General features: G+C 49.2%; 1 protein-coding gene and 1 long non-coding RNA gene across 6 annotated transcripts in view; one reads left to right on the top strand and one right to left on the bottom strand.

The window, feature by feature from the left end:
* PISD (phosphatidylserine decarboxylase) overlaps window positions 1-21,296 on the bottom strand; it is a 36,632-nt gene that overhangs the window by 4,197 nt on the left and 11,139 nt on the right. The window contains exons 1-3 of one of the 5 annotated variants that reach the window (XM_060612642.3): window positions 6,499-6,600; window positions 2,029-2,277; window positions 319-484 (exon numbers count right to left, since the gene is read on the bottom strand). In XM_060612642.3, coding sequence (XP_060468625.1) covers window positions 319-484; window positions 2,029-2,078 — 216 coding nt within the window. In that variant the 5' untranslated portion in view covers window positions 2,079-2,277; window positions 6,499-6,600. Of the gene's footprint in view, window positions 1-318; window positions 485-2,028; window positions 2,278-5,283; window positions 5,332-6,498; window positions 6,601-19,767; window positions 19,955-21,296 lie in introns of those variants that run through there. The other 4 variants (XM_060612644.3, XM_060612639.1, XM_060612641.1 and 1 more) reach the window with 4 other exon arrangements.
* LOC132665543 (uncharacterized) lies at window positions 5,360-6,502 on the top strand. Its single transcript, XR_009604172.3, has 3 exons — window positions 5,360-5,772; window positions 5,880-5,945; window positions 6,174-6,502. It is a non-coding gene; the product is annotated as an uncharacterized LOC132665543 (long non-coding RNA).

Genomic DNA, 21,296 nt, shown 5'->3' with positions numbered 1-21,296 from the left:
CCTCTGAGCTCTCTTCTACCTGAACCCAGGGAATCAGACACCATTTTCTGAATGCCCAGTGTGGGTTCCTCTCAGAAAGAGCCCCTAAATGGCACAAATGCAGGCAAGGAAAACAGGCGGTGCACAGCAAGCCCTCAGGGCCACCAACCAGCCTGGCCTTCCCAACCAACTCGCCTGTCAAGATGACAAACCAGGGGGCTCAGCACCCACACTATCACCTCTAATCTGACAACTGTTTCCTTCTCTGTTTCCGTGTCCTGGGTCCCAACCTCAGGCCTGCGCCCAGGGCGGCCGGGCCAGCAGTCTGTGCACACTTACCCTGCTCACGGGCCTCCATCCCACCCGGCTGAGTGGTCTGAGGGCACCGAAGGGCAGGAGGTAGTAGAGGACCGTCAGGGGCCAGGAGCGCAGTTTCAGGGCAGGTCTGGACATACAGCTCAACTGTCCCAGCCTCCGCCTCAGTGCCAGCTGGGGGAAGTGCAACCTGCAGAGCAGATGTCCGCGCACAGCCAGGTCAGCAGTCAGGGTCTGGGAGGCCCCACCCCACCCTCAGCAAGCTTGCCTCTCTATGGAGTCCAGCAGCACTGCCATGGCCCCTCAACACAAGCCCATTCTGAGTTGGGGGCTCAGCTGCCTCTGGTCGGCAGACTCACATCCCAGTCTCACCCACCTGCCTACCAGCTTAGGAGGACTAGGAATCAGGGGCAGCATGGGGAAGACGGGGTGCACAGCCTGCCTCACAGCCCCCAACTCCTGGGGCCAGCTCTGCCCACAGAGGCGCCAGGAAGACAGTCTGATCTGGAGCCCCAACAGTGCAGAAGCACAGAGCAGTGGGGAGCTACGGCTACCATCACACTGCAGGATCTGGGAAAATCTCTTCAAGGCTCTGGGCTTCTTGTTTCCTCATCAGATAAATTAAGGGATTGAGCCTGGCAAGACCCCAAAAGAAAACACCCATGAACGTGTACCTGCACACATGCACACCCCTAACAGCTACAGCTCCATCCACCTGCCTGGTCTTTCTACAACACATCAGGTTCTCCAAAACAGACTCAGAGGTTGGTGGGGGGAACCTCCCCAGAAACCCTGAGACCACCTCCCAGGTCTGCCGGGGTCACACACCTCAGCCAAACCCCTCCTTTCAACAAAGCCCAAATTCAGTGCGTTCAGCACAGGCTCAGCCTTGTGGGGATCTGAGGCTGGGTGGGCATTTTCACCAGAACCCTGGCCTCCTGAGACACAACAGGGACACCCAAGTCCCCTGGTCTCATGCCTAAGCACTAGAAAATGTTCCTGAAGCCCCAGTGCAGCCATCAGAAGACCACCTTCCCACCCGCTCTGAGAATGTCCCCAGGCCTAAGTTTCCTCATTTGCAAAAAGACTGCATTCAACTGGATAATCTAAGGCTCCCATCCACTCTCAGAGAAGCCATGTCCTCTGCCCCCAGTTGCTGAACAAACCAAGGAACAAAGAGGCATCTCAGCTGATACCAAAAAGAAAAAAATGGAGAGCCAAGCTGATGGCCGGGCACCTGCTATTCAATGATGGCAATGGAAGATGCTTCTTTCCACAGCTCACCAGACTCCCTGCGTTCATTCTCTCCCAACCCACCCCACCCCACTGTGTTTTCAAAAGGTTCAGGAAGGTAGTAGGGGCCAAACAAAGCTGAACAAACTCCTGCTGTCCCCAGGGCTTCCCCCACCCGCCCTGATCACTGCAGAAGCCCAGGGACCAATCCTAGAAGAGTGGCACCTCTCCAGAGCAGGGTGGGGAGCGCCTGGGGGTGGGGGCCTGGGAGCAGCAATTGGGGAGCAGCAGACACTAGGCCACCAGCCCGCTCCGCCTCCCCAGGTACCTGAAGCGGGCTCTCCGACTCAGGCCCCCCGGGCCGGGCCCCTCCAGCCTCGGGGGCTGATCCCCCTGCCCCCTGCCGCCACCTCCACCTCGGGGCCGCTGGACGTGAACTCTGACCTTCCGGAGGTCGTGGCGGGGCACAGTGAGGTTAGGACGCGGCCGGCAGCATCTCACCATTTCGCTGCTCGGAGCTCCGGTCCTCGCCGAGCCTCTGACTGACACATGGTGGGCGGCGCCAGGCACACTCGCCTTTGTTTCTCCTCCTTCCTCCCTTCCCCCCAGCCAGGAGCTCCTGTGCTGTCACCACTCCTTGGGCTGGCCGCCTCGTGGCTGGTGGGCCGCTTCCCAGCTCAGATGGGTCCTGTGGCTCACTGGGCGCAGCTTAGAGGTTGGGGCTATCGTGAAGACAGGCACTGGTCACACCTGCTTGGGAAGCAGTGAGGGCCTGAGGCCTCGGACACAAGCCCCTGCCCTCCACCCACTCTGCCCCCAGGCTGGGCCACCTGCCCCCTCCAGCGCAGCGAGCTAATGCCAGAGAAGGGACCAGGCGCCTGTGGGCACAAGCAGCACAAGCTTGGAATCTGAGCCCTGTGCTCCAGGCGGGCACCCAGCGTCGGCCTGTCTGCAGCTCGGGCGGCCCCTCCCTCACCAGGACCTGACCCATTTTCCATTCAGGTGACAAAATAGCATCTGAGGAATGAGGGAGCGGGAAGACAAGAGAGACACGGTGGGTGGGGGTCAGACGCTGGAAACCTGACCTGCTCCAGCTCTCTCACCAGCCCCCCCCAGCCAGGCGTCAGAGCCTCCCATCCCGGCACAGACCCCCCCCCCCCCCCCCCAAGGCCTCCTCAGCAGATTAGCACACTCATGACGTGATCTGAGGGAAAACCAACCAGGACTGAAGCCCAAACCAGCCCCTCACTCCGATCTTTGCTGTGGACAGCACTCTGGCCCTGCCTGGTGATCTGGGAGGACACGCCCACAGGCCCTCACAGATAATAGGAAAGGAGAGCAAACATTCCACAGTCATTGCTGTCTGAGCCCAGGGATAGTCAAGGACCCAACCAGCCTGGCCTCCAATCCCAATTGCAGGCTACAGAGGACAGGCACTTGCCACCATCTTTAGACGCAGAGATGCAGGCCCTGGGAGAAGCTCCCAAGGCAGAAAGCTGACCCAGCAGAGGTCAGCTGGTGGCTGGTGGGCCGCTTCCCAGCTCAGTTGGGTCCTGTGGCTCACTGGGCACAGCTGAGAGGTTGGGGCTATCATGAAGACAGGCACTGGTCACACCTGCTTGGGAAGCAGTGGGGGCCTGAGGCCTCGGACACAGGCCCCTGCCCTCCACCCACTCTGTCCCCAAGCTGGGCCACCTGCCTGCTCCAGCGCAGTCCCAGGCCAAATGCTGACCCCCGCACAGCCAACTGACTCACAACAGAACAAGAGGCCCCACTCAGACCCGGCTCCACCCACACAAGGGTGAATGTCTGATGCCCTGGCAAAGGCACCTCAGCCAGAGGTGAAAATGCCAGTCCCTGGCGAGTCAAATCCCTGGGAATGTAGTGTGCAGTGGGAGCCAGCACAGGTTGAGTAACATCCAAAAGTAAGCATGGATTTCCAGCCCTGACCAAGGAAGTGGCAAGGCCTGGCCACCCCGGACCCAGACCCCTCCAGCAGAGATCATCCCCAGGCCACTCACCTGAGTGGCAGGACAGCTCACTATGGGTGGGCACCTGGCCTCAGCCAGAAGCGGATACGCACAGGAGCCTCCTCTGACCTAAGGGCCAGGCCCCGGGAACCATGGACACCACTGTGTCTATCCCTCACCCATACTGAGCCTCCTAACTTTCCCATCTGTGACAGGTCACTTCAACTATATCACCCATGTACTGAGCACACACCCCACCCCTCCATGGCCCACCAGGCAATGGGGCCCCACAATGGCCTCCTGTCAGCTCCCCAGGCCCAAAGGGGTGACAGGCAGTCAGGACCAGGCACAGTGCTTGAAGTGCTTGACTTCTAGGACAAGGCTCTTTCCCCCACTCGAGAAAGCTCAGACTGAGTGCACACCTGGGATTTCCGGTGAGGCCAGTGAGGCCTTGTGGAAGAGGATGGGGACCCCAGTCTCAACCTGCCTATTTCCCCCACTATGCTACCAGATGGGGCAGTGACCACTGCAGCATGCTGCCAGAAAGGCACATGCTGGAGCCCACAGACAAACCTAGCTAGACCCAAAACCTCAGGTCCTCAAAAACAGATTCCTGTGTATGCCTCTGCCATTTCATTTACCCCAGGGCCCCCAGTGTAGGGACTTGGCCAGGCCTCACGGCCCACCACAGTAAACTGGGCCTTCACCCTTCCTCCTGCAGTGCAGGGTGCTCAAGGGGGCCCAGTTCAAGTTGCTGCTATCCTAGACTCTAAGAAACTGCCCCCACAGGGCCAGGAGGATGTCCTGAGCCCTCAGTCCTACCTCCACCACCACTCTACCCCCTCTTCCGAAATGGGTCAGGGACCAGACTGTCAAGTTTCTTCCAAATCACCATGCATGGGCCCCAAAAGGTCCCCAGGGAGCAGACATGAATTCACCTGTCCCCAGGTAACAGGCTTGGCACCCTCTGTCTAGCTCAAAGCTGCAGGATGGAGGAAAGGGGCTCCCCTAAGGCTCATTCCTTCCTGCTTCCCAAAGGCAGAGCCACTTCCTAGGCCAACAGTGCTCCTGGCCTCCCCATTATGGTGCCCCACTTGCCCTCCATTCCTGCAATGACCCTTGGAGCCCAAGCCAAAATTTTCTTACTCTCTGGCTCCTTGGAGCCAGGCCCAGATGAGGAACCCAAAAGCAGGACTCCCTGAAGCAAGGGAAGTACAGTTACATTCCCTCTCTCCTCCATCTCAAGGACACTCTGTGGAGAGGAGTTGTGAGCTGTGACCAGTAGGAGTTTAAAGTTATCACAAGGCCTAAGGACCAGCCATACTGAACGGGGGAACTCAGAAGCTAGGCTTTGGTGGGGGAGGGGGACAATCCAGTTACTGCAATCCTGGCTGCCCTACCCTGAGAGCTGGGAGAGGCCTTGCAAGTCACAGGTGCTCTGTGGCTATCAGTTTGGCTATCTGGAAATGGGAAGGGTCACTCCTCCTGCTCACCCCCTCAAGGCTCAGATCATAGTAGCAACACTGGCCCAGAACTCTGCTCTGCTCAGAAACACCATGCCTCACTTTCACCCAAGACCTGGTGAAAGTCTCATCCCCTAGACCTGACTCCCAACACCCCACCTCCGTTTCCAAACCCAAACTCTGGGAGCACCGAGGTATGCTCCCACTGGCAAGAGAGCAGGGACAGGGTGGAGTCAGTAGTTCTGAAAGAGCCCAAATCACACGGACACTTGCTGCCCCTATGAGAAGATTTGACAGCCCAACAGGACCAGGTAGGGGGTCACCTTTGTCTGGACGTGCTATTCTGGGTATTCACACCCGACCAGTGCTGCCATGTCCCCTCACAACCTGTAATGAAGGCAACAATAACCCCCTCAGTGGAATGGAACGTTCCAACTGAAGTCAGATGGACAAACCCAGGCCAGTTACCAGTTACTACAGGTGTGGGGGCAGGGGGCCATGCTCCTGACTGGTTCCCTTGGACTTTGATGGATTCAGGTTTGAGTCTGGACAAGGTCAGGAAGGCAGGGACGGAGTCAGACTGTCTGTCCCCCGCCCCCCAATAAGCTCTCCCTGAGCACCAAGGGCCTTGTAGCCAGGCACACAACCTGCCAGAAACAACCTAAGAAATTTGTTCTTGCTCCCTGAGCAGAACTCTCACTGGGTGCCAGGGTCACTCCCCCTGAAGCCGCAGCAGAAAGCCTCAGTGTCCCCGTTTCCCCCAATTCTGTGTCCATCTGCTTGACTTTCTGGGCCCGCTTCCACCTTGGAAGGTAGGGCCACTACCCGACACCCCCAGCCCCCCACCCAGCTCACCTGAAGCATGACACAAACAGCTGTGTCCAGGTGGGACCACCAACCCTTCCTCCCTGTGTTCCAGGACTAGAAGCAGACAAAACTTCAAAAACAGAGAACAGGGAAAATGGATTCTCCCCAGGTGAAACGGGTGAGCCATCTTGGGGAAGCCTTGGGCAAGAGAAGAGGAAGGAAAGAGAAGGACCCAGAGATACTTCTTTCAAGCCAGCAGCCAGGGAAGGGTGGTTGGAGGTGGGGACAGTCCTCCCTGCAGCACGGGACTTCTAAGAAATTTAAGAAACCCAGAAAGGAAAGGAACCTTCCTTTGGGGATAGGGCTCTGTGAAGGGCAGCTTGTCACCCCCTTCTCTGCCCCTCAGGTGAGACCCTGGGGACACCTACAGGTCCCACTGAGAACAGGGCAGCTTTCTTCCCTAACTGGTGCCAGTCACTGAGGAAATCTTTCGGAGCAAGAGGGGACTTGGAGCCCCAGCATTTTCCCTTTCCCGGCCGGCTGAGGGCCAGGAGATGCTGCCCGGCCTGGCGGAAGTGAGCTCATCCAGGACGGCCCGTGACCCACCATGTGGGCAGGAGAAGCCCGTGAAGGGATGAAGACTGTGGGGTGGGCTCTCCAGCCCAGGGCCCCGCAGCTCCAAGGGGCGACCGGCACCCAGGGCGGCCCCGCTACGGGCTCCGCTCACTCACCAGCAGGTAGTCCGGTCTCGCTGGGTGTCAGGCGCTGACGCCCAAGGAGGCGCCACTCGGAGAGGAAGCCCCGGCAGGCAGGCGGGGGCTCGGCTCTGGCCACTCGGACCACCCAGGGCGGGGATGGAGGGCGGACACCAGAAGCAGTCACGCTCCGCCCTCGGGCCAGACCCAGCCACCGGGCCCAGGGCCCCTTTAAGAGGAGGGGCTGCGGCCAGGGAACCAGCCCCGCCCCGGTCACGGGATTTCCCGGCGACACCTCCGGGGCCTGGGGGCCATTCTTCCTCCTCACTCCAAACTGGGCAGTCCCAGGCTTCAACGTGTGGCTGACCTCACCCAGGGCCAGCTTCCTGGGACTGAACAGAAAGCCACCTCCAGCTACCTTTTATAGCCCTCGAAAAGGCATCTAAGTCCTTGGCTCTTTCCCACACCCCACCTGGAAGGCACAGGATGCCCCCACCTCCACACACCCCCCCCCTCCAGGTAGACACACTCCTACCATACAAATCCCCTGCCACACAAAATCTGGGATAGACCCCCAAAGAGACCAGACTCAGTAAAAGCAAAGTTCCCCTCTGGCCCCAGGCTGTGAAGTGATTCATGCAGTGTCCTTCTACCCCAGTAGATGGCAGGGCCCAGCGGTGGGCGGGGGAGGTCAGCACCTTACACCCCATGCCTGCAAGCACTCGCTCCACATAGGATGAAGAGACATTTTCTAGGTGAGTTGGAGTGAACGGGGAACACCAAAAAAACCCAAAAAACAAACAAACGGTGAAATTCAGCGGTCAGACTGCCTCAGAAGGCTGTCTTCATGCTCTAGGCCACTCAACAAGGGTACAACCCTAGATCCTTCTGATCACTGAAAATTTAATTTTTTTTTAATATCTATTTATTTTTGAGAGCGAGCAGGCATGAGTTGGGGAGGGTCAGAGAGAGAGGGACAGAGGATCCAAAGGCAGCAAGCCTGATGTGGGGCTCAAACTCACAAACCGTGAGATAGTACCCGAGCTGAAATCACTCAACCAAATAAGCCACCCAGGTGCCCTGAGAATTTGATTTCTAAAGCAACATTTGGAACAGGAAGAAAGAGCCTTTAGGCTTGCAAAGAGATGGGCAGCTGAGCCCAGGCAGCCTGGAGCAGGACATGGTGGCATACAAAGCCCCAAACACCTGTTCTCATCTGGATCCACTCTGCAAGTGCTCTGTGACAAGCTACAGACCTGGGATGCCACAGCGGGGATAGGGGCAGAAGACGGGCAGGGTCCCTCCTCGTGGACTTCCATAATGCTGGACACTTCTAATGCACAGCAGGAATAGGGCAGCAGGGGTGTACTATGTAGAGTTCCAGCCCTCTAGGGCTCAGGTTCCAGCACAGGGGCTGCACCTTGCAGTCTCCCAGCCTAGGCCCACAGCATTCTCTGAGCCTCAGTGAGACTTAAGACCCCTTCTCACCCCAGAGCTCTAAGCAAACACACCGTGAAATGGGATAAAAAGTAGTGAAAGCACAGGAAGATAAAAGAATCCTGGCAACACTAAATTCCAGAACCAGAAAGATCCTGGAGGACCATTCTGACTTCCCCAAAGCCTCCAGTACTTCCAGACCAGGCCTTGTCCAAGTTACACTTAGGGGAGGAAAACAAAAGCCCAGGTTCTCATTTGCTGAGCAGCCTCTGAAACACCAATGCTCTCCCAGTAAAATGAACAACAGGGACACTCCAGGTCTACCAGGGTTCCTTTGTAATCATTTTAAGCCTCTCAGGAAGACTGGTGTTTAGAAAACTCATCAACCAGCCCACAGGTCTGTCCTGAGATTAGCCTTCTAACCTGACTTCCACCACGTATGTTTCAGTAAGGAAATGCCTTCTAGATTCCAGATAATGGTTAACAAATGATTTCTGGGAAAAACAAAAGTTTATGTTCCCACCCTGAACGAGGTCCCTTCCAGCCACACTGGGTCCTCCTACCTTGTTGGTACTCCCCTGGGTGGGAGTGCCACCTAGCGCCACCGCAAGGCTCTGCAGGCCCCAGGCCTCTTGGCCTCCAGCACCCGTGGACAGGTGTCCCACGTCACTCATGCCACTGTAGTTCCCTGCCTAGTGAATTTCATGCACTACTGTACAAGGGGATGAAGGTAGCAGTAGGGCAGGGGTGGCAGGTGCTTTCTGCTAATTCTCATTCCCTGGGGGCTGGCAGAAGCCTCCTGAGGAAGACCAGTGATGGCTGGTGTCTCAGGGCTGGTGGCTGGTGCAAGAAGCCACGGGCACGTTAGCAGCCTCACAAACGTGCCCTCAGGCTATTTCTTCATCTGAAACCTTCTCCCAGCCCTACCCCCTTGCATTTGCCAGCATTTCTCAGCAATCCCACCAGCAGCTCCTGGAGGAGGGGGCACGGAGCAGGGGTGGTCTGCAGCACAATAAAGGAAACTGTGATTTGTGGCAGAACAGCCTGGCAGAAAGCTCCACACAGGGCCCTAAAGGTTTCTGAGTCAGCCACCCTGGACTCCTTCCAGACCCAGAGCTCAGCTTTATCTTGTTCCTCATCTTCTTCAGGCAGTCCTCAGCTCTTCCACACACCACTCAGAGTTGTCCCTGGGCTGGGGCAAGCGGGAAGAGGCAAAGCAAAGCCTGAGTGACCTGGGGGTGTGGCCGCCACAGTTCCTCCCAGATAGGGGCCCTGAGGCCCCTGAGATGCCCTCTTGACCTTGAATGAGCCCAAGATTCTCTGAGGACAGAGCTGGGCAGTTAGTAAAGGACACCTGAGCAGAGAAGTGGGATCTACTTCCCTGCCAACTTGACTGCTCACTTTAACATCCACCTTTCCTAACACCTATTAGGTAGGAAGTAAAACAGTACAGGCATACCTCAAAGATATTGCTGGTTTGGTTCCAGCATACTGCAATAAAGCAAATATTGCAATAAAGCAAGTCAAATGAAGTATGCCTGGGGGGTTCAATCAGTTAAGCATCCAACTCTTGATTTCAGCTCAAGTCATTATCTCACGGTCCTTGAACTTGAGCCCCACATAGTGCTCTGCACAAATAATAGGGAGCCTGCTTGGGGTTCTCTCTCTCCCCCACCTCCCTGTGTCCCTACCCGTGCATTCTCTCTCTCTCTAAAGAAATAAACTTTTAAAAAATGCAAGTCAAATGAATTTTTTTGATTTCCCAGTGCCCTTTCCCCACTCATGCTCTCTCAAAATAAAACTTTTTTAAAAAACCTTTTTAAAAAAAGCAATGTATGTAATTAAAACACACTTTATTGCTAAAAAATGTTAACCGTCATCTGAGCTTTCAGCAAGTCGTAGTCACTAATCACAGATCACCATAACAAACAGAATAATGAAAACGTTGAAATACTGCGAGAATTACCAAAATATGACACAGAGACACAAAGTGAGTAAACACTGTTAGAAAAATGGTGCTGACAGACTCACTAGATGCAGGGTTGTCACCAACCTTCAATTTGTAAAAAATAAAATAAAATAAAAAACAAAAAAATGCAATTACCTTCAAAGCACAATAAAGCAAAAGCACAATAAAATGAAGTGTGCCTGTATTTACTGAATTTCTACACCCTGCCAGCATAGAGCGAGGTATTTACACATACATCATTCTCATTTAACAACCTTATGAGGGAGTTTATAGTAGCCTGTTTACAGATAAGAAGAAGAAAGCTATAGTAATTATATAAAGTTGTAAAAAAAAGTGCAGAACATGTTCAATACTATCCAGCGTCATAGGCACCACAGCACAGAGGGGTATGCTGAATGCAGGCAAATGGAGCTCCAGGCGGGTGGGCAGGAAAAAGGACATAGGGTGATATGTGGGCACAGGCTGATCTGTCCTCCCTCATTCCTTTTAATGAATTGGAATGTTGCACCATACATTTTTTAAGTTCTAAACTGAGGCTGGAAATAAAGCGTTGCTAATGCAGGGAGTGAACATGGATGTGGGCCCAGCTGCTCTTGACTGAGGCCTATTGTCTATGCCACTGGTCCCTGAACACCTCACACCTTGCCACAGGACCCCATGGCTAGGCCAAAAACAAACAACAAAACCAAGTTGTTATACTCAGATGCATACTAAAGCTTTTAGAGGTGAAGTTTTGTAATGACTGCAACATACTTTCAAATGATTCAGAGAATAAAAGATATATATACACACGAAGATAAAGCAGGTATGATAAAACATTAACTGTTCAATCAAGAGGTGTGTAACTCTATTCTCTTGACTTTTCTACTCTATTCACAATTTAAGAGTTGGAAGTTTGCTTTAAACCACAGAAAATTCCCTAAATTCTATTACTGGGTGGGGGGAAAAACCCAAGACCAGATTCCACATACAGAACATCTCCTGCTGATAGGTGAGGCAGAACAAGTCAGGTCTGTTCTCAGCACCCGCTGCTGCTGCTCCACATGGAGGGACTCAGGGCTGAACTTTTTATATGCTGTCCACTCAGCCAGGTATGTTCAGCACCCGAAGTGCCTGGCTCCAGGCTGGGTGCCTCCAGGCTAGGTGCAGGTGTTCAAGTGAGAGCCCTTTGCACCTGATAAGAAAGGCCAGCTGCCAATCCCCACTTGCTCTGCAGTCATAGGCCCACCTCTGTCTGTGGATCACCTCTGGAGGCTGGAAGGAAGAGAGACAGGAGGACTGCTTCCTCCCCAAAGAGTCCACCATTTCCAGCAGGCCAGCTTTCCTACCAGATGCATCTCTGTTCTCAGGTCCAGCAGTCAAGAAAAAAAGGACACCCTGGAAATGCCAGAGACCAAAGGAGTCTGCCACCAGATGTCATCCTGCATGGAACTCAAATCACCTAGGTGTTCACAGGAAGCCTTGGAGTCACTATGCTGCACAGGTGTGCACTGTACACTTTAGGTTTACAGATGCAACACACTTCAACCCCTCTTGTTAAGAAATGCCTATGAAGGTTTTGGTTCCCTTTTTGACAATGAGGACAAAAGGACAATGAGGACACAAGGACAGCATATCTGGAATCACAACTACCACACAAACCCAGAACATGTGACAGCTGCAGGCACACCTGGTTGTCTTCTATCCCCTGTGCTATTCATGCAAAGCCAGCTCTCTACAGAGAGATGCCGGTGTCAAGCACCCTCCTTTCTAAGGCCAAACACCAGGCCTTGGGCAGCCTAACTGAACAGGCAGTTTGACCACAAACCCAGAACTTGTCCATGACATCATGGGTTCCTGAGAAGAAACTCCTGAAAGCAGCTCTTCAACTCTCGGCTCCTGCTCTAAGGCCAAGGGCATCCTCATGGTTTGACAAGGCTGGGAGCCCTGTTTCTGGAGGAGCATGGATTCCTTGTTCTATGCCATTCGGTGTAAATATTAAATTTACAAACACCATGAGCCGATATAAACAGAAGAAACATGTGAAAAATGCTGAAGTGGACTTGATTTAAAGAAAAGCAAATTACAAAAAAAAAAAAAAAGAAAAAGAAAAGAAAAGTACAAACCGAATTAAGGTAACAGAGTCTAGCTGTTGCCTATTTCTTCCCCAGCTCTCTGTCAAGAGCTACTTCACCCCTCCATACGCTCAAGTAAGAAAATCATGAGTCATTGCCCCATCTCTCCCCATCCAATTCCTCAGTGCATCCTGTTCACTCTCCCCTCAAAACACACCGAGAATCAAGCCCTTCACCCACCCCGATCCAAGCCACCACCTTCTCTCGCTGGGATACCATCAGAGCCTCCCACCAGTCTCCCTGTCTCCACCCCAGCCCTCCTACAATCTATCGCCACAGAAGCCAGAGCGACTGGAGGGGATCATGACTGCCCTCCCTGTTTTCTAACATTCTGTCATAGTGTTATATCATCTCTGTCATTTAAAAGAGAAGGAGAAGGGCTCCTGGGTGGCTCAGTTGATTAAGCGGCCGACTCTTGATTTTGGCTCAGGTCACGGGATCAAGCCCTGCACCCAGTTCTGCACTGACAGCATGGAGCCTGCTTGGGATTCTCTCTCCCCTTCTCTCTGCCCCTCCCCAGTTTGCACATGCACTCTTTCAAAAAATAAACACATAAACATTAAAAAAAAAGAAAAGGAGATAGATTTCCACAAGGATGTTAAGACCATCCAATGGGAAAAGGACAGTCTTTCCAACAAATGGCACTGAGAAAACTGACAACCACATGCAAAAGAATGAAGTCGGACCCTTACCTTACACCATTAAAAAAAACGAACACAAAATGTACCAAAAACCTAAACAGAAGACCTACAATTTTTCTTAAAAAAAAAAAAAAGAGAGAAAGGCCTAATTTTTCTTAGAAGAGAATCTTCACAATACTGGATTCAGAATGACTTCTTGGATAGGACAACAAAAACATAAGCAATAAAGGTAAAAATAAACTAGACTTAATCAAAATTAAAAATTTTTGTGTATCAAAACATGTTATCAAGAGAGTGAAAATACAATCCACAGAATAGAGTATTTGCAAATACATGTATCTGGTAAGGGTCTAGTATCCAGAATATATAAAAAACTCCTGCAACCCAACAACAAAAAACAAACCACCCAATGTAAAATGGACAAAGGCCTTGAATAGACATTCCTTCAAAGAAGATATATAGGGGCACCTGGGGGGCCTCAGTTGGTTAATCATCGGACTTCAGCTCAGGACATGATCTCATGGTCCGGGAATTCAAGCCCCACATCGGGCTCTGTGCTGACAGCTCAGAGCTTGGAGCCTGCTTCAGATTCTCTCTCCCTCTCTCTGCCCCTCCCCCATTCGTGCTCTGTCTCTATCTCAATAAAATAAAATAAAAACATTCAAAAAAATTTTTTAGTAAAAAATAAAAGAGAGGGGCGCCTGGGCGGTTCAGTCGGTTGAGCGTCCAACTTCAGCTCAGGTCATGATCTCACCGCTCATGAGTTCAAGCCCCGCGTCAGGCTCTGTGCTGACGGCTCAGAGCCTGGAGCCTGCTTCCGATTCTGTGTATGTCTCTCTCTCCGCCCCTACCCTGCTCACACTCTGTATCTCTCTCAAGAATGAATAAACGTTAAAAAATTTTAAAAAATAAAAATAAAAAAGCAACAATGAACTGTATACTTAAAAAGGGTATGTTTTATTGCAAGTAAATGACAATACATGAGTAAAAGTGACTTAAAAATGAAATCATGATGGCAGCATTATTTACAATGGCCAAGACATGGAAATAACCTAGTGTCCAATAGATAAACAAGTTGTGGTGTATATGTATGTCTGTGTGTGTGTACGTACATACATCATACATACATACATTGGAATCTTTTTCAGCCAGAAAAAAAATGAAGAAATCCTACCACCTGCAACAACATGGATGAACCCTGAAGGCATTATGCTAAGTTCATTAAGTGAGCCAGAGAAAGACAAATACTGCATGGTCTCACTTATATATAAGTGGAATCTAAAAAAATGAATACAAGGGGAAAAAAAAAAAGAAAAACCAAACTCAAGAAGAAAAGGGATCAGAGTATAGGGGGTGGAGCAGAGGGAGACAGGGAATTGGAAGAAGGTCAAAAGGTATAAACTTCCAGTTATAAGAGAGATAAGGACTAGGGATGTAATGTACAAAATGATGCCTATAGCTAACACTGCTGTACATCACATAGGAAAGTAAAGAGAATTAATCCTAAGAGTTCTCATCACAGGAAAAAATGTTTTCTTTTTTCCTTTTTTCTTTTTTAAAAACGTTTTCTATAGAGATGATGGATGTTAGCTGTTATTCTGGCAATCATTTCACAATATATGTAAATCAAACCATCATGCTGTATACCTTAAACTTACATAAGTGATGTATGTCAATTATTTCTCAATTAAACAAAAAAATTAAGTCACCTTTGAGTAGCCAAAATATATGTAAGTAGGGAGAGACGTTCTGGAAAGATACAGTAACGTTAAAAACGCTTGCATGCTTAGGGGCGCCTGGGTGGCTCAGTCGGTTAAGCGTCTGACTTTGGCTCAGGTTGTGATCTCACAGCTCGTGAGTTCGAGCCCCATGGTCGGTGCTGACAGCTCAGAGCCTGGAGCCTGCTTCCGATTCTGTGTCTCCATTCTCTGCCCCTCCCCCGTGCACTCTCTCGCACTCTATCTCAAAAATAAATTAAAAAAAAAAATGCTTGCATGCTTCTGGAGAGCAGGGATGGGATTAGTAGATGGGGCAGAAAATGGAAGATATTTTTATGTAAAGCCTTCGGTAGTATTTGAATTTTTATATAATCATGTTTTATTTAAAACATTTTAAACATTTCGGGGCTCCTAGATGGCTCAATTGGTTAAATGTCCAACTTTGGCTCAGGTCATGATCTCACAGTTTGTGAGTTCAAGCCCCATGTCAGGCTCTGAACTGATGGTGTGGGGCCTGCTTGGGATTCTCTTTCTCTTTCTCTCTCTCCCTCCCCCTCCCTGCCCCTCCCCTACTCATGTACTCTCTCGAAATAAATAAACTTAAAAACATTTTTTAAACTATCTCATTAAAAATTAACTTGGGTGCCTGGGTGGCTCAGTCAGTTGAGCTTGGGTCCAACTCTTGATTTCAGCTCAGGTCATAATCTCTCGGTTAGTGAGCTCGAGTCCCACATCGGGCTCTGTGACGGTGGTGCAGAGCCTGCTTGGGATTCTCTATCTCCCTCTCTCTGCCCCCACCCTTAGAATAAATAAACATTTTTTAAAAATTAAAATTAAAATACATATTCCTAAACATCTAAAAGCCCGGAAGGGCTAAGTTCCCCAAAATGTGAACTGTGGTTTCCTGTGCATTGTGGGATCGTGGGTCACTACTGTTTTCATTTTCATATTTTGTAATGTTTTCTGATTTTTTAAAAAATGAACATTTACCTTTACAAGCAGGTAAATGACCAAATTATTTGGTCTCAACAGGCTACTTACTTTGCTGCTAGTTGCAGAATTCCCTTAATCACATAAAACAAACACACAGGTTTCATTTCTACTCAGCCAACTACATGTGCTTCTTTTCCTACCATGAAAAGAATAGGACTCTCAGAGCAGGCAAAGAGGCTAGAAACAGTTTCTTAAATGTGAAAAACAGAACACATGAAAACGAAACACACTCAAGACCCACAGCTGAGTTCAAGTCTCCTTAAATCACATCCAACACCCACCTCCCCTCTGCAAGAGCCATGCCCTCTCCCCGCACCCCAGAGTAGAGCTTGCAGTGAGTGAGATGGCACACATTTTGGAGCAATGGTTTCTTCTATACTGTTAGAGAGGGAGGAGAAAGGGTAGGGGGGTGGACAGGAAGAACTGAAATAAAGGAAAGAGATGTATATAAATTCTTCAAGAGTATTATGATGGGGGATGGGTGGCATAATATGAATTCTCAACCTATGTAACTACAGACAACTTTTCAAGTCAGTATACTCAATTCACCTCATAATTTAAACAGGCGGAGCCCTCACAGAATGGAGGTACCTTGAGTACACAGCAAGCCCCAGTGGGCAGGTTAAAGCTCACCTCCATCTCTTGCTATCACTGTCTAAATTCTGTACTAACAGCACCTTTTATTGGCAACATGGTATTGTTTTAAAGAGTATGGGATTGGGCATCGAAAGATCTCTGTTCTGGAACCCACTCTGCTACCAAATGGTCTTTCTTTTTGTAAAATGGCTCTAACACCGGCCTTTGCCACCTCAGTGAGCTGTTATAAATAAACGGATTCAGAAAAAATGTGAGGTGCTGGGGTACGTGGGTGTCTCAGTCAGTTGAGTGTCTGACTCTTGACATCAGCTGAGGTCGTGATTTCATGGTCATGGCATGGATCCCCACATTGGGCTCCATGCTTATTGTAGAGCCTGCTTGAGATTCCCTCTCTCCTCCTCTTTCTGCCCCTCCCCTGCTCATGCATGCACACACACGCGCACGGTGCGCTCTCTCACTCTCAAAATAAATAAACTTTGAAAACAGAAAGAAAGAAAAACTGTGAGGTGCTATTCAACCTAAAGCATTACAAACATGCTCTTAAGAGTTTTGATACAGGGGGGTACATGGCTGGCTCTGCCAATAGAGCTTGTGATTCTTTTTTTTTTTTTTTTTTTTTTTTTTTTTTTTTTGAGAGAGAGCACAAGCAAGGGAGGGGCAGAGAGAGGGGGGAACAGAGGATCCAAAGCCAGCTTCGAGCTGACAGGCTGACAGCAGCAAGCCCGATGGAGGGCTCGAACCCACAACTGCAAGATCATGACCTGACCCAAAGTCAGACACTCAACCGAGTCACCCTAGCACCCCTAGAGCATGTGACTCTGGATCTTGGGGTCATGAGTTCAAGCCCCATGTTGGGCACAGAACTTACTTAAAAAATAAAAAATTACCAAATTACAAAAGTTTTGGGGCATTTGGATGGCTCAGTCAGTTGAGCGTCCAACCCCTGATCTTGGCTCAGGTCATGATCTCACAGGTTCATGAGTTTGAGCCCCTCACAGGGCTCTACACTGTCAGTGTGGAGCCTGTTTGGGATTTCTCTCTCTCTGCCCCTTCCCTGCTCATGCACGCATTATCTTTCTTGTTCTCTCTCTCCGAAAAATAAACAAACATTTTAATTTTTTTTTACTTTTTTTTTTTAATGTTTATTTATTGTTGAGAGAGACAAAGTGTGAGTTGGGGAGGGCCAAAGAGAGAGGAAGACACAGAATCTGAAGCAGGCTCCAGGCTCTGAGCTGTCAGCACAGAGCCCAATGCGGGGCTTGAACTGACGAACTGTGAGATCATGACCTGAGCTGAAGTCAGACGCTTAACCGACTGAGCCACCCAGGAGTCCCAAAACAAACATTTTTAAAATATTTTAAAGTTTTGATAGAGAGGGATGCCCAGATATTTCTTCAACACAAGAGAAACTTACAGGATGGGAAAGGGGAACAAAAGCTTCCTGCTGGCACACTGACCAACAGGAGCTAGCAGGACTGCTTCATGTGTGGGGAAGGCTACATTGCCCCTAGACCCATGTCTATCTCCTGGAAATCCAGAAAATGCTATTGGTAAAACAAAATCACCCAGTCACCTCAACTGTGCCACTGACCCCAGGAGCTCATCTCAGCCTAACTACCAGCCTGTCTTCTCTTAAGCTCTGGAGATGCCTGACTTGACCCAAGGATATGAAGAGATTATATTCCAGCAAAATCACCCACAGAAATTTTCATTTGCCACTTAAAAAACAGAGCCCTGAAGGGAACCTTACAGCTCATCTGCCCATGGTTCCTACACTATCATCAGAATCCTCAAAGGGGCTTTTTAAAAACAAAAATCTTGAGTCTTGCTCAAACTTTCTAAATCTCCAGGGATAAGAACAAAGAATTCATAGTTTTAAAGCTCCCCCACAATTCTGATGATTGACCAGATTGGGGTACTCTCATTTTTCATGAGACGACAGGGGTTAGGTGGGGCAGGGGTAGGACTAGGATCCAGGCCATGACTCCTAGTCAGCACTCTCCCTTCTCACGACCTGCTGCCTCTCTGGAAATCCTACAATATCTGGTCAGAGTCCAGACCATTTCCCTTTCATAAAGTGAAATGCTGGAGTCCTGCCTGTAAATCCAGCAGTCCTATAGCCATTTTACTCAGTCAAAAGAATCTAACAGTATCTAACTTAAATCCAGCTCTGAACCAATAGGGGCTTCAGATCTTGTGCAGCACTGAGCCACTCTGATCCAGTATTCTGTTACTGTCCAGGCCCTAGAACTTATAAGCCAATCAACCCTGTCCTCTTTACAAACAGTCATCTTTCAGACATTGACTCACATATGGCAGTAATTCCAATTATACAAATGGTGAATGCTAAAAAATACGACTGACATTAGTCTTTTATGATTTTAGAAGTCACAGATTTCTTCCAAATGTAGATTCTCTTGGAAGACCTTTGAAATGGGTCTCGAGCTCATTGCAGGGTGACTCAGCTTGACAAATGCTTGGGGTCAGAGAGAAACCATCTTGAGTGGGGTCATTGATCACAGTCTTACAAGTATCAGCCTAAACAAGAAGGTACGTTTACAGAGGAAACCATCAATGTCACGGGAAATAGAGTACAGCAAAATTTCAAAGTGTGACTCACATACTACACAATTACCCTTCGCCAAAAGGACTTTGTCATATACTACCAGAAAACAGAAAGCCTTTTTTTTTCTTGGTCTGAGATAGGCTATTATGAAGCCCAAGGTGTATGAATAGGCCAGAAAAAGGACAGACACACGGGGAAGCAGGTATCTCCTTGGGTAACAGCCACATCTGGATCTGTATGACCAGCTGAATAAGTCACAGTTTTATAGGACTGGTGGAAATCAGGTGAAATCTTTACACTAGATTCTACTGGAGGAAGAGGGTCAAAACCAAAATTCAAAACAGGACTTTAGGAGGAAGCCTATAATGTAGCATGTAATGCCAATGCCAACAAATATTCCTAGATAAACTATGCTAGAGCTGGAAGAAATCTCAGTTGGGTTCCAATCCAACCTATTTTATAGTTGTTTATGACATAGTCACACAGAGAACCAAATGGCAAGTGACATGTTCACGTTCACACAGCTACTGAGGAACATGGCTGGAACTCGCCTTTAAGACCCACATGCCTTGGTCAGTGGATTCAGCAGAGCTGGATTACTGATAGGGAACGGCTCATGAAGAAACCCAACAGCATCATCTAAATACCATAAAGTCTCTACTCTCACCCCCCCCACCCCGGCTTTTACCCACTGGCTCTACTAATATTTCAGATTTTTTATTTGCTAAATTATGGCTGAGAAGACATTTTTAAGCTTGCATCTTAATACTCAGTTCCAAATTTACTGACTGTCTACTCTAAGTTACCAATCATTCTGGGCCACTGGAGCACAGATGAATAAGACAGTTCTATTGTACATCATTCATGGTTCAACAACATTGAAGCCTGCCCCTACTGAAAGGTCCTATTGTCGGGGAAGCATTTTGAGCAATAAAAATAAAGGAAATTTGATTATTTCAGTCTGGTTCCTGGTGAGAAGTTATCCACATCCCAAAAGTCCAACTGTTTCAGCTTATCCTCAGAGAAGGGCATGAACTCTAAGGATTTCAACAGCAGGTAATGAATTTCTCCTCAGAGCTGTTGGGGAGATTAGGAGTAAGTGTGGACACAGAAGGGAAGCCCAACATGACACCAAAGGTATAATGTCTGTGTCTGGCCAAAAACCCACTGGAGACATGAGCTCCAAAAAAGAACATTGCAGTTTTTCAAACATTTCAACTTTGGGGCAATTTAAAAAGTTGTGTTAAATGAGAATTCACGGTGACTGCACCTTAGTCCTACCTCCCAGGGACCAGCAAGTTTGGGTGGAATCTCCAAGCCCAGCTTCTCCAGCTCTCGCTCCCTGTACTTCTCATACTGCCGGTAACCTGCATACCCGCTGCCTGTCACCAACAGAATGGGCAGGGGGCGCAGCAGGAACAAGGTTCGAGCAGGGGCAGTGTGGACTCTTCTGGCATCTGTTAACAAAAAAATAGAAAATTCTGAGACTGGGAGAAGGGACAGGGATGAGTCATGCAAACAGCACCAAAAGGAGGCCCAGGAAAAGTCACGCATCTTAGAAGCCCTCAGTAGGGGTGCCTGGGTGGCTCAGTCAGTTAAGCATCTGACTTTGGCTCAGGTCATGACCTCACAGTTTGTGGGTTCGAGCCCCACATCAAACTCTGTGCTGACAGCTCAGAGCCTGGAGCCTGCTTCCAATTCTGTGTCTCCCTCTCTCTCTGTCCCTCCCCCATTCGTACTCTGTCTCTCTCTCTCTCTCTCTCTCTCAAAAATAAATAAAAACATTAAAAAAAAAAAAAAAAAGAAGCCTTCAGTAAAGGTTACAGGACCCTAAAGGGGTATGATAAGCAGGTGCAACCTTGAGTCACTAGTAAGACCCTTCTGTCTCCAAATCTTACCAATAAGTAAGGGACAAGCATCTTTCCTGTGAAACTACAATGCACCTCAACTGCCACCATAGCCAGAGAATTTAACACGAAAACATTGAATCAAAAAAGAGATCAAGTAGCAAAACTAATCAAAGTTGCCTGGCAAGACACCACCAGGTCCGCAACTGGGAGTCAGGTATCACTTCTCATCCAGCACTCTCTGACCTTACTTTTACAATCCAGGCCCAATTCTGACTGGACACTAGTATACTACAATGCAAACTCTCATAAATTCTTACAATTTGATAATAAAAAAGACAACCCAATTAAAAAATGTACAAAGGATTTGAATAAACATTTCTCCAAAGAAGATATACATATGACCAATAAGCACATGAAAAGACGTTAAACATCTATTATGGGTTGAACTGTGTCCCCCCAAAATTCGTATGCTGAGTCCTAATTCCCAGTACCCCAGAATGTGACTTTACTTGGATACAGGGTCTCTAGAGAGGTAAACAAGATGAAATAAGGTCATCATGGTGGGCCATAATCCAATATGACTGGTGTCCTTATAAAAAGGTAAAATCTGGAGACAGACACGCTTATAGGGAGAATGCTATGTGAAGATGAAGGCAGAGACCAGGATGATGCTTCTACAAGCCAAAGACCGCCGGCAAACCATTAGAAGCTAGACACGAGGCATGGAACAGATTCTCTCTCATGACCATCAGAAGGAAGCAATCCTGTGACACCTTGATCTCAAACCTCTAGTCTCAGAACTTGAGTAAGTTTTCTACTGTTTAAGCCACTCAGTTTGTGGTACTTTGTTACAACAGCTGTAACAAACCAATACAACATCATTAGTGATCAGGGAAATGCAAATCAAAACCAAACTGAGCTACAACTTCACACCCACTAGGATGGTTAT

The sequence above is a fragment of the Panthera onca genome, chromosome D3, assembly GCF_046562875.1.
Source record: "Panthera onca isolate mPanOnc1 chromosome D3, mPanOnc1 haplotype 2, whole genome shotgun sequence".
Lineage (NCBI taxonomy): Eukaryota > Metazoa > Chordata > Mammalia > Carnivora > Felidae > Panthera > Panthera onca.
This window is presented reverse-complemented; position numbering and strand designations above follow the sequence as displayed.